Source organism: Artibeus jamaicensis, unplaced genomic scaffold (genome assembly GCF_021234435.1).
Source record: "Artibeus jamaicensis isolate MK-2021 breed Jamaican fruit bat unplaced genomic scaffold, CSHL_Jam_final scaffold_916, whole genome shotgun sequence".
Taxonomy (NCBI): domain Eukaryota; kingdom Metazoa; phylum Chordata; class Mammalia; order Chiroptera; family Phyllostomidae; genus Artibeus; species Artibeus jamaicensis.
The window spans coordinates 1920765-1933128 of record NW_026522059.1 but is presented as its reverse complement, the minus strand read 5'-3'; the positions used below and the strand labels follow the sequence as shown (position 1 = coordinate 1933128).

Genomic DNA, 12364 nt, shown 5'->3' with positions numbered 1-12364 from the left:
ACTTCTGGGAACCCAGGAGGGGACAAGAGGAAGAGGGCACTGAGAGATCAGGTCACTCCCAGGAGGTGGGGGTGGGGACGGAAGGTCCGGAGACCAGGCGTCAGGGAGGTGGGCAGATGGACTGGGGTTGGGCGTGAGGTGGGGGACTGGAAGGACAGACTCTGTCGCATGGTGAGGAGGGTCAGGAGGAAGAGAAACGTGTTTGAGCAGAGGGAGAAAGGCATCGAGCTCAACCCCAGTGCTGACCACAAGCGCACGGGGCCAAGGGGCAGGGTAGGAGGAAGTGAGTGTGGACTTGGCGCGGCTGCCTGTGGACGCTGAAGACCCCACACGAAGCCAAGGTGGCGGTGGGCACTGAGCCCTGGAGGGAACCGCCGCTCAGGAGAGCCAGCAGCTCGAACCGGAAGCCTTGTGGGCTGAACAGCAGGACTGCCTGCCTCACTCTTGGGGCGGGACTGTGCTGTGTTCTCCATTGAGGCCACGGAACCTCACTTAGAAAAGCAGGTGCTCAGAAAACGGACGAGTGTCCCGTCCCCACCCGTCGGCCATCATCACGCCTTCAAACAGTCCCCTCTGAGGGGGCCTGTCCCACGGGCTGAGTTGCCCAACAGGAAGTGAGACGAGGGGGAGCTGAGAGGGTGCGCGCCCTGGTGACAGGCAGGGCCGTGTGAGCTCGGGTCTTTGGACCCTGAGAGTTGGTAAACTTCGTGGAAGAAGTCTAAGCTATAATAAAACTATCTCCCGTAACATCAGGGAAGCCTCCCACGTGAACGCGGGCAACGAGGCGCCCGTAACCCTGGCACTGGCTGGTTTGTGACGAGCCTCCCCATGCACACGCATTTTGTGAAAACACCTGGTTTTAATCTCCACTCTCACTCAGCTCAATGAGACAACTGTTTACAGAGCACTCATTACGTGCCTGGCCCTAAGCCCCAGGGCTACCAAAACGAGGGAGCCAGGGTGGGGCCCATCATGAGCTCAAGTCTGGCTGGGGACACAGACAAGCAAAGGGAAACTGTCCAGGCCGGGGCAGGGCGGGCTCTTGTGAGGAAGAGGGAGGGATGCATCTCACTGAGAAGTCCCTGTGTGTGTCCCCCAGGGCACAGAGCTGCCCGGCCTGGCGCAGGAGACTCTCAGTGGCAGCTGAGCAGCGGTGTGGATGTTGTGCTAGAACGATAGAAGTTCTGAAAAGGCACCACGGGAGTGGCTGTCTCCCTGGAGGCAGGGTACAGAGGGGATGCTTCCCGAGGGAGGTGACACCCGACCTGTGTTCTAAAGATGGGACAGGGTTTATCAGGGGCCACAGGTGGGAAAAGCCTGTCTGGGAGAGGAGACAGCAAGAGGGGAGGTGGGGCACTGCACGGGGTGGGGCCGAGCGCCAGGGACGGAGGGGCTGTTTGAGACGAGAGGGGACGGGCGCAGGGGCTGTGGGATGGCGGGTGCTGTGTCTGTGCTAAGTCAGTTAGAAGTTAGGGGAGAGAGATAGCATCTTAATTTGAAATTTGCTAAGATTTGAGGATGTAATCTACTTAAGACTCCTGCAAGGTGATAAACAAGTGCAGATCAAGTTAAAAGCGATATATGCCAAGAAATGGGTCAGCCCCAGGCACACTGGCAAAACGGCCTTGGGGGCTGCGACTCGGAGGGAAGCAGCAGGAGCCTGCCCAGCCCGGCCCTCTCTCCCCCCACTCCTACCTGAGCTGAGCTTTGAGCTCAGTGAACCGGGGCCGCCTGCTGGGATCATAGGCCCAGCATTTCGTCATAAGGCTGTAGAGGGTGGGAGGGCAATTTGGAGGCATTGGCAATCTCTCCCCATTCTCAATTCGCCCGATCACATCATTGTTCTTCACTCCTTGAAAAGGCTTCACACCATGCATCAGTATCTCCCACATACATACACCTGCGAAACAGGATGAAAACAAACAGTGAACTCACAGGCATCACTTCTGCATCGGGTAAGGACAGCGGTGCCTACATAGCACTGTGGGAGTAACGAAGCAGTAACACAAAGGAGAAACCGTTATTTTCTAAGAGGTTTTTCTCTCTAAAAATCCTAGTTTAGAAAGTGGCCTGGCAGCTGCAGGGACACTTCCTGGCAATGAGAACAGTTCAGAAGCAGGGGGGTGAGTCTCAGCCCTGCCCCCACATCAGCCCAAACCCCCCACATCAGTCTGAGGGCAGCAGCTGGCCCAGGGCCTGTGGACAAAAGCCCTGAGTGGAAGCCCTACGCCCCCGGGACACGCGGGGTCCCTGGAAAGCTGTCTTTCTCACTTGGGCCTGCCCGTCCTGGCCGAGGGGCACAAAGGCGCTGTCCCTGGTTCACCCACTCACTAGTCACTGTGTCAGGGACTTCTCGTCCACAAACTCCACGAGCAATCTCAGAAAGTCTCCTCCACGCCGCCCTTGCAGGCGTCATCCGCCCAAAAGTGCTTGGATGCTCCTCTCTCCACCAGCTGGCAAGCCGGACCCGGCTCTGAGGGTGTCAACCCCTACGGGGTGGTCAGGGAGCCCCAGCATGGGGGGGGCGGGGCTTCTCTCCTGGCAGCATGGCCACCCTGGCCCCTGAGACCCCCAACCACGCCACAAAGATGACAGGCGCCTTTGCTCGTGCTGACCTCTCCAACCCCACGCCCCACACTCCTTCCTTCTTCACAGACTCTCCCACTTGGTCCCTGTGCCAGTTCCTCTGAAATGCTTTCCCGGTTCTCCCCCTCCCCGAATCCTGAAAGTGCTCGGGCAGGTCTGCGCCCTCGGGCGACGGCTGTGCCTTTCCTTCTGCATCTTCCGCCAGCCTATCCTCCCGGTGGTGCCAATTAGGTCTGGAAGTCACCACAGCCCAGTCGTTTCCCCATAAAAAGTGCAGGACCAAAACAACGCCTCGGTTCTGTTCCCCAGCCCAGAAACGGCGGCATCGTCAGAAACCCTGAGGACAGGAGCCTCGAGGTGAGGCCCTGCCACACTGTGGGCACCCGCTTTGCGCAGGCACGGCGTTCTTGGCCCGCACACCCTACGTCCCTTTACCACGCCCCGTCCCACCTCAGATGCCACTGACTGCGACTTCCGCCGTCATTCCCTGGGACTGAAAAGGGGGGAGACGCTGCTGACTACATCTGCTGGGACTCGCTCTTACTGAAAAGCTCTTTTAACTCAACCAGACAAGAGAACGGCAGAAACGGGGACAAAGCAAGGCCCCCAGGAAGCACGCCCCCAGCCAGCCCAGGTGCGAGCGGAGGCTGCCTGCAGCCCAGCCCGGTCTCCGAGCCCCGAACTGCGAGTGCAGGCCCTCAGACTCTCTGAAGCGGGGATTCCCTGGGGAGGCTGCGCGGCCGACAGGCAAGGCCTTGTGTGGGAGCTGCCTGGCTGGGCTCCGGGGCGTCCCCGATGGGGTCCAGCTGCAGCCCGTCCGCTGCAGAGCCCTGCCGGCCCTCGTCCCGTGAGGGGCCTAAGTGGCTGTGCTGATCAGCAGCATGTAAACAGGAAGAAGCAAGCCCGCCGATGCGGAGGGAGTCACTTCCACTCAGAGGAAGGCTGCAGAGCTGCACAGCTACGGGGAAGCGGCTCCAAGGCAGCACAGCAAAGACACACGCAGGACCGTCCATGAGACCTGCGTCAGCAAAGGGCAGGAAGCACAGAGACGGGGGTAGGGACGCCGCCCCTGCTGCGCACAACTTCCAGGGAGAGGGACGTTTCAGGGCAACCGGCACCACACAGAACTCCCACTGGGGGAGGGGTGCAGGAAGAGGCGCTCCCCGTCCCCCATGTGGAGAAGGGTGGGGAGCTGAACGCCTAGGCCCTGGGCTGAAGCAGGCAGTGTGGGTGCAGAGCCCCCCACACTAGCTGGGAGAGGTTGCAGTGACCACGGTGGGAGGAGGGTGGTGACATCAAGGAACAGTCACAGAGGATGAACGTTGAATTTCGGAGCCTTGAGATAGGCTGTGAAGGAGGTCAGACTCCAGAACAGAGTGAAGGCGAATCTCGGACCCGCGGATGCAAGGGCTCTGGAGGAGCCGCATGGGCGGGCCACTGTCTGAAGGCCATCAGTCCAGGAGAGCAGGGAGTGGGGCAGCAGAGAGGGGCAGAGAAGGGCCCAAGGAGGCGCGCTCCAGCTTCGGCGAGGGAAGTGAGAGAAGAGCGCACGAGGGGACTCAGTGGTGGGATGCCCCAGACTGCACACTAGTGCCACAAGACCCAGACAGGAGGTCTAAGGATGGGGGCGGCCACCCCCCGGTGCTCTGCAGAGGCTCGGCGCATTCCACAGACTGCAGGAAATGTCATCGGGAAAGCACGAAGCTTTCCAAATACTCACCAAACATCCACACGTCACTGGCTGAGGTAAAGCGTCGGAAATTGATCGACTCTGGAGCCATCCATTTAATAGGCAATTTTCCTTTGGAAGCTAGAAGATTAATTTCACAAAGTGAATTTTCCTTGTTACCTACTGAAAAATTCAACAGTTACAGCTAGCTGAGACTTTTAGTATCAAAATAAAAACCTTAAATAGGAAACCCTTGGACTCCTGTCTCTTTGGGAGAACTACTTTTCCTTTCGCTGATGTTCCAAGGTCACCAGCAGGGTGAGAGATCACACTGGGTGGGGACTCAAACCCTGGTGTGCTCTCTAGGGAGCGGCTGGAGCAGAAGTGAGAGGGAGCCTGTGAACTGGAGCCATTGCTGGCCACGCGGCCGTGCAGGCCTTACACCTGCCCATGAAGGCCCCCTCCCCCCCAAGGGAGCCCTTGCTCTAGGGCGCCCCGCTCAAGACCACCAGCCAATTCCCAGTCATGAGGTCGCCTCCAACTCTGAGTCCTGGCGCCCAGGGGAAAAAGTGGCCACGGTGCTTATCTCACACCGAATGTGACCGTCAACCCTGCAGACAACAAAGCCGGGCAGGGTCTGTCTTCAGACTGGGAGGGCCAGGCATCTTTGGTCAACAGCCTCAGTCGGGACCTCTGCCCAGACAGCAAGCCTCTGACGACGGTCCTGGGTGCCCACTACACTGGGTGCGTTCACATTTGTCCGAGAACTTCAAGCACCACCACGACAGCTGAGCTCAAGCCCAGCCTGGCTCCTTCCAAGCGAACCGTCTGCACCTGTGCTCGGAGCCAACCAAGCCCGAACCTTCAGTGGACCCCGCGGCCCTGGCCTTCCCGAGACTGCGCTTGCGTGTGGCTGCCTGCCCGAGCAGAGGCTCAGGGCACTCAGCCTCCGCCACCCAACTGCTTGGAGTTCAGCACTTCACCTGGATTCTGGGTCTTTGGTTGGTTAGGGATTGGGCTGCACAGGAAATGTATTTTAAAGCAGTAGAAAGCTGACTTGGTTGTTTCACAGTGAAATGACTATGGAACCAAAATGAGTACACAACCAAAGAGCTTTCTTTTCACACAGCAAAAAACCGCTGTTAAGACTGTGTCAGGCTACAGCGCACAAAAAGCACATGGAGAGAAAAAGCCAGGAGCCACAGCACAGGTGAGAAAGTCAGACAGCCGGGTGAGAAGCCGGCCTTTGTAAGACGGTTGTGATGATCAGAGCACACACCAACAGCACAACATGGACTTACACGTCAGACCTTGGCTGAAATACCAGGAACATGAACATTTATTATGAAGAAACTTTGTTCAGCCCTGGCTGGTGTGGCTCAGTGGACTGAGTACTGGCCTGCGAACCAAAGGGTTGCTGGTTCAACTCCCAGTCAGGGCACAGGCCTGGGTTGTGGGCCAGGTCCCCAGCAGGGGGCGTGCAGTAGGCAACCACACACTGGTGTCTCTCTCCCGTCCCTTCTCTCTTAAAATAAATAAATAAAATCTTTTAAAAAGTTTGCTCAACAATAATCTGAAGAACCAGATCAATCTGATTCTAGGTTCCTAAACTAAACACAAACCACAGGAGCTAGATTTCAGTTCCCAAACGAAGGGAGCAAATTCCTAGGCCACCGGCAGCACACGCAAGGCCACAGCCAAGTCCAACCTGCCACCTGGTTTCTACCCGGCGACAGCGCCAGACTCCTTGCCCCCAGTTAAGGAGTAGTTACATTTACACAGTCCTAAAGTCACGTTCAGCCCTTTGAAGGCCACCTGGAGGCTGCTGTGGCCCCCGGTGAAAGTGACAGCCCTGTCCTAGAGTGAGCCGACGAGCGCCGCAACCTAGACGGCTCAATGCGGGGTCTAGAGCAAGTCAGACCCCGCACTGAGCGGAGGCACCCGCCCCGCCACTGCCAGCCTGCACCTGCACCTGCACCCGCCCGCCAACACACCCTGGCGAGGTCTACCGTCCGCTGCCGGAAACAAACCACAGCAAGCGTTCCAATGCAGGTCTTGTGTGACCAGAAGTCCGTGTCTCCCAGAGAGCTGCCCAGGGGTGTCACTGATGGGTTCTATGTAGCAGCACGCATGGTTTTTTAAGAGTCCTCGAACTCTCTTCCAGAGTGGCCATACCACTTCACTCTCTCACAGGCAACTTGTGAGCAACCTAGCCCGTGAGTCTCCGCCGGCATTTGCGTGAGTGCTCCTTGCAAGCTTGCCATCGAGACAGGTGTACAATGACACCCCTCTGTGGCCTTGCTGCGCATTTCCCCACCGAATAGTGTGCTTATTTCTCACCTGCACACCCTCTGCACTCAAGTCTTCCTTCATAGCTTTTGCCCTTTTGCTTTCTTCTTTGTGTCTTCTTATTACTCTTGAGTTTCAAGAGTTCTTTCTATACTCTAGATACGTATAGTTCTTGTTGGATACCTATATAGTTGGTAAATACCTTCTTTCACTTCGTAGTTTGTCTTCTCGTTCCATTAACATGTCTTTTGCAGAACAAAGATCTTTAATTTTGAAGAGGGTCCAACCTATTCATTTTCCCCTTCTTTGGATGTTTCTGGTTTCAAGTCTCAGGACTCTCTGCCCTTGATCCCTACGTTTTTTCCTAGAAGTTGTACATTCTGTAACTGGCTCTGACTCACCCTGAGTTCATGGGGTGAGGGTCTGGCCGAGGCCCAAGGGCACTCCGGCACCACACCACAATGACAGGCTGTCCTCCCCTGCGAACTGACCTCACACCTATCAACGATTAGCTGAGCATGTTCCTTAAAAACATAGCTGGTGAAGAAGTGAAAATCACTGAAGCTCCTGAGCCTATTTCTTATGTGTCGCTCCGACCTTACCTTTGTAGTAAGTACTGTCTTCCATGTATCGGGACAGTCCAAAGTCACCCAGTTTCACACAGTCATTTGAGGACACCAGGACATTCCGAGCAGCGATGTCTCTGATGAGGAAGAAGCCAGGACAACAAAGTTTAACACAAGGAAGACAAACCGCAAAGCCACCTGTATTACATAAAGATGTACCAGCACTTTAAAAGAGAGCTCAGGTACTGTACATGCAGACAGGGGTTAATCACACACTGAAGAAAGGGACACTTCATTATTTTACTTCACACAGATTCCTTCTGGCAGATTTACTTGTTAGCATGTTGATCGGTACTTTGAACGATAACAAAGCAAGGGTCTGGCAGAAGTACGGCCTGCCTGAGTGTGCCTGGGAGGGTAATAATATGGGCATAATAATTTATAGTTTTAACTTGAACATTTCACCTAAAACGTGACATGGCATGCTTGACTGCGATATTGTTATGTTATAGAATGACATGCTTATGATTTTGTAATAAAAAGGGGCGTTATTTGTGCCAGATCCTACACATTCTCAGTAATGAAACCACTCAGTACTTTTCCAACAACCTACTTCCAGCTGCACTGCTGAAGGACCAGGACAAACAGCCACGGTCTGTGCCTACTGCCCTGGGGACGCGATAAAACTCATCATCTCGATCACCTCTAGGTGATGAGTTTGTGTCACTGCCATGACGAGGCCTGAGCACGGTGCTGAGCTGTCACCGCACTCAGTCTGGACCCAGGACCGCGCGCTCAGGGCTTGAGCGCCACAGGCAGGCCCTGCACAGTATCTGCGGAAGCAACGGCTGATCCGAACGTGCCAGGAGGTGTTTCAAACTCCATGTTGGGGGAGAGCCCTTCACCCGGGGGGGGGGGGGGACAAGCTGCAGTGCCTCACTCAGCCAGGACTGGCACAGCACCAGCGTGACCGAGTCGCGAAGCACAAAGGGCCTCTCCCCGGCCTCTTCCCCGTTTCTCCCACCCCCTTCCTCGCCCGGGTCCCACCCGGACCTTACCTGTGCACAAATCTCTTGCTCTCCAGGTACGCGAGAGCTGTGCTGAGCTGGTAGGCGTACAGGATCAGAGATGCTAGGTCCAAGTTGTACTTCCGGACTTGCAGGAAAGATCTCAGCTTTGGAGCAGTGACCAGGATACAAGATTAGTGACAGGATAGAGACCCACAGCAAAACAGCTGCAGCCAACAACAAACGCCCACCTCTGAATGCAGTTTTATGAAGGTGGCTTCACTGCTTCCCAAATGAAAGAGAGTAACAAATGAAACACTAGCTCAGAAATTGTGGCTAACCACTCTTTCTTTGAAATGCTGTTGTCAAACTAGAATCTTCATGACTAGACATATTTCTGAAAAAAAAATCAGAAAGACGCTTGCAGGGAACGAATAAAAGCAAGTACAAAATACTGCTAAATAGTAATAGTTGGAAAACAAAAAGATCTAGTCACCACTCCACAAAGCCCAGTACACAGACAGGATCAGCCCAGCCCACTCCAAACCTCACCGCACCCGGCAGGGCTGAGGATAAGGCGACGAGGAGGGAGGGGGGGCAAGGAGAGCCCCGCGGGCGTGTGGGTACAGGATGGAAGCAGGTGACGTGTGGGGCGCTTCTCCCTCTGGCCTTCCCAGTGCCCCTGCCCCTGCCATGACTGCCTCAGGCAGATGTGAACCCGGCAGAGGAGGCAGAGGAGGGGCACTCTAACTCTACAAGTGCAACCTGTGAAGAAGGGACCTTTAGCAATAGTTTTTTAACCCCAAAGAATTAGCAAAGTCTTCAAAAGCAAAAGCAGAAAAATACTGCACCAGAACAGGAGAGTGCCCCGTTTATCTGGAAAGGCCCAGCAGTGGCGGAGAGACAATGCAGGGGCCGTGAAGGCCCCACCAGCACCCTCGGTTACACTGCGGGAGAAGGGCCCTCTCCAAGAAGTTGGGGGTTGTGCTGCCGCAAAGCGGAGGGGAGACCAGACCGCACTGGGGAGCCCGGTCACGGTCACGTCCAAGAACACTCTTCAGAAGCATATCTGTGTCTGGCTGCCTCTAAAAACTGGGGGATGTGTGTAACGTATTTGAAGGTGCTCGTTCCAGTTCCAGAAGGTCAAGTGCGGGCACGTGGAAAACCTGCCTGTGGCTATGCCCAGCCTGGCCTGCGGGTGAGAGGGTGGGGGCGGGGTGCAGCCCACTGCCCACGCCGCCCGAGCGTCTGAGTCAGCAGGCCTGGGGTGGGGCACAGGAACTGGCACTCTGAGTGAGTTTCCAGCTGATGGTGGCACCGTGACTAAAGAGTTTCTTTGTTCTGGAAAAAGTCAAATGGGGAGAGAGAGCCGCTCACATTTTAAAGAAACTGACTGACGTCATTTGGTCTAAAAGACTCTGCAAGGTGAGTTCTCAGAAAGATTAAGGAACCGTCCATGATGACCAAAACCAGCATTAATGCACCACTGCTTCTTCCATCCTCGAGTCACCGGTTCCTTAGCCAACAGCACCAGGGAACGGGGACCACCCACTGGGTCACCGGTTGCCCCTGGTCCTGACAAAACCGTGGGTCAGGGAAGGCGCTACAGCCCGCGGCGGCGTTAGGGGCGCTTGGGGGATTTAACAGGGAAGACACTGCCCCGCGCTCTCTGCACCCAGGCCACAGGACATGTCACACACCCGCTTCCTTAAACAAAGGGCACCACACAACGGTGTGAAGTGAGTGAGCACTACGCTGAGCCAGCACAAGACGGCCAGACGCACACGATACCTCGCCGAGCGTGCAGAGCTCCATGATGATCCAGACGGGGTTCTCCGTGATGACGCCGATCAGCTTCACGATGTGAGGGTGGTCGAACTGCCGCATGGTCACTAGGGGAGGAGAGCGCCTGCCTTACTGTCTCGACAGGGCCTTCAGCAATGAGGACGGCGCACCCCGTGTGTTCTGGGCCCAGACACCTGACTGAACTTGGTTGTACTTGGGTCAGAGACACAGGAGCAGGATGAAAGACACGCTCAGACACAACTAATGAAGTTACTCATTAAGGCACTGGCTGCCCTGCAGTCAGCGTTCCCAGAAGGGAGAGTAGAAGGCAGGCGGGGCGGTCGGGGTGCATGGGACAAAGGGCACGAGGTCCCTCTGCACACCGATGTCCACCGAGGGCCTTCCGTGAGCCAAACAGATGGGGTGCTGGTCCCCCACGGAGTGTGAAGTCTAGGCCTGGGGGGCAGGGAGGGAAGCACTCACTGGGGCGCAACACACTGTGAACTACTGCACTATGGACACTTAGGAAGGAGCGAACGTGGCCCCGAGACAACGTGTCCAGGGAGACGACCACGTCAGGTGAGAAGGGACAAGCCAGGAGGAAGGGAGGACCCCAGCTTAGGGGCGGGCGGGAAGGCGCTGGATGGGCACCAGCCAACAAGCAGGCCGCCGCCTCTCTGAGAGTCCGTGTTTGCAGAGTGACCCTCCCAGGCGGCTGCGTCGCGGGAGGCGGGAGCCTCGAGCAGAGGCGGGGACTCCACAGCAGGACCAGGGGACGGTCTGTCCCACTTACCTCCCAATTTCAGGGCCCGCAACATGTCTGGGAGGACCATTTCTGTGGCTGCCCAACTTCAGGGCCAAGGTGTTAATGGCACGAGGCACCAAAGGACAAAGGGACAGGAGATAACCCTACCTTCACACCCTGGACATCATGTCTCACCCAGGAAAATCTGCAGAGAGGGCCCCTCAGTACAGATGTCAGTTTGAAAAGCAGGACAATAAACACATAAATAGAGTGGTCTCACGAAAGTCAAAACAGTACTTTTCATCTTCAGAGAGAGAGTCTGGATTTCCCAGATAAAGTCCAATGTACTTGCACAGAAATTTCTAGAAACTTACAGGCTTCTTGAAGGAACTTCTCTCTCACGCTATCAGAAGTGCAGTTTTTACACGTTTTAATGGCAACCGCCAAAGCCGGGTTCTCCTGTTGGGAGAGACAGAGTCACACGCGTGCCACCGAGGCTCCCGGCAAGCCCCAGGGGCACGCTCAGGCCGGGCTGCTGCTCTGCAGCTCCGTGGACGCCGGGCCAGACAGAACCAGAGCTGTGAACCCTCAGGGTGGGAGGAACACGGAAAACACGAGGCCTGTCCAGAAGGTATCCAGCCACGTACTATGAAGAAAAGAGACATCTATCAGAGAAGATAGAAGATACAAGAAACACCGTACACAGGACAATGACACCTCGGTCCCCTTCAAAGTAGGCACCTTGGGACCTCACACAGTTCTCCCAGTCGCCATCAGCTGCCCTGCCATATTTTCCTGAATCTCATTGATGGTCGGAAATCTCTTTTCTTTCAAAGGTGATTTCAGTTTTGGGAAAAGCCAAAGGTCACAGGGCGCCACATCTGGTTGATTGGTAGAGGTTTGAATCAAGTCATTAGCAACTGCAGCTCGATGTTCCTTCCGCTCTGAGTGCGGAAGCCTTGGAACACATTTTGCCACGACGTATTTTGTGCCAAGGTCCTGTGTCAAAGTCTCCGACACGGTAGTTTTTGGACCCCCCAGATCAGCTCCTATGTCTCACTGGCTGTGTCTGATCTTTGTCGACTGCAGCCCGTGCACGTTCGACTCTCGGGGTCCTGCTTGTCACAGGCCTTCCAGAGCGTGGATCCCTTTCAACAGACTCTCGACCGTCTTTGAAGCGTCTGTGCCACACTTTTATTTGCACCAGACTCATTGAATTGTCCCCGAAAGCCTTCGGGGTCATCTGAATAGTTCCCGTGGAGGAATGTTCAAGCTTAACTCAAAATCCGATGCAGATTCGTTGCTCTACTTTGCAGGTGAGTCAACAGAGGCTGGACGATGAAGTGGCCCGCCCAAAGTCACCTGCTGGTGAGTGGCAGGCCCCTCTGTGCCAGGGCACACACCACCACGGTGTCTGTGGGCAGTGTACAGCGGGGCCAAGCAGCTTGGGGGGGGGGGGCCCACAGCTTGGTTCCACAGCAACCTCAGCTCCCCGCAGGGGTGGGGCTCTGAAAGGGGGCCCAGGTGAGTTTCTCAAGTGACACCAGAACATGCCAAGGTTTTCCGGAAAGTCCTGCTATGGAACTATGGGCAGCTGTCCACCAAAGACTCCCGCCTTAGATGGCAGAGGGGACGTGGGAGGACAAGTTTTCCCTCTGTCCCTCTGTGTCACAGTGCCCCAGGGTTCCATCCCGGGGTCACCTCCTGCAGTGCCAAC

The 12364-nt window shown here is 55.9% G+C and overlaps 1 protein-coding gene across 6 annotated transcripts in view; it reads right to left on the bottom strand.

The window, feature by feature from the left end:
- The window catches only part of PTK2 (protein tyrosine kinase 2), a 148552-nt gene that overhangs the window by 35563 nt on the left and 100625 nt on the right, over positions 1–12364 (bottom strand). For all 6 annotated transcript variants that reach the window (XM_053661086.1, XM_037166682.2, XM_053661085.1 and 3 more), the window contains 6 exons: positions 11022–11106; positions 9909–10009; positions 8169–8284; positions 7147–7247; positions 4307–4396; positions 1696–1900 (listed from right to left, as the gene is read on the bottom strand). In XM_053661086.1, coding sequence (XP_053517061.1) covers positions 1696–1900; positions 4307–4396; positions 7147–7247; positions 8169–8284; positions 9909–10009; positions 11022–11106 — 698 coding nt within the window. The remainder of the gene's footprint in view (positions 1–1695; positions 1901–4306; positions 4397–7146; positions 7248–8168; positions 8285–9908; positions 10010–11021; positions 11107–12364) is intronic.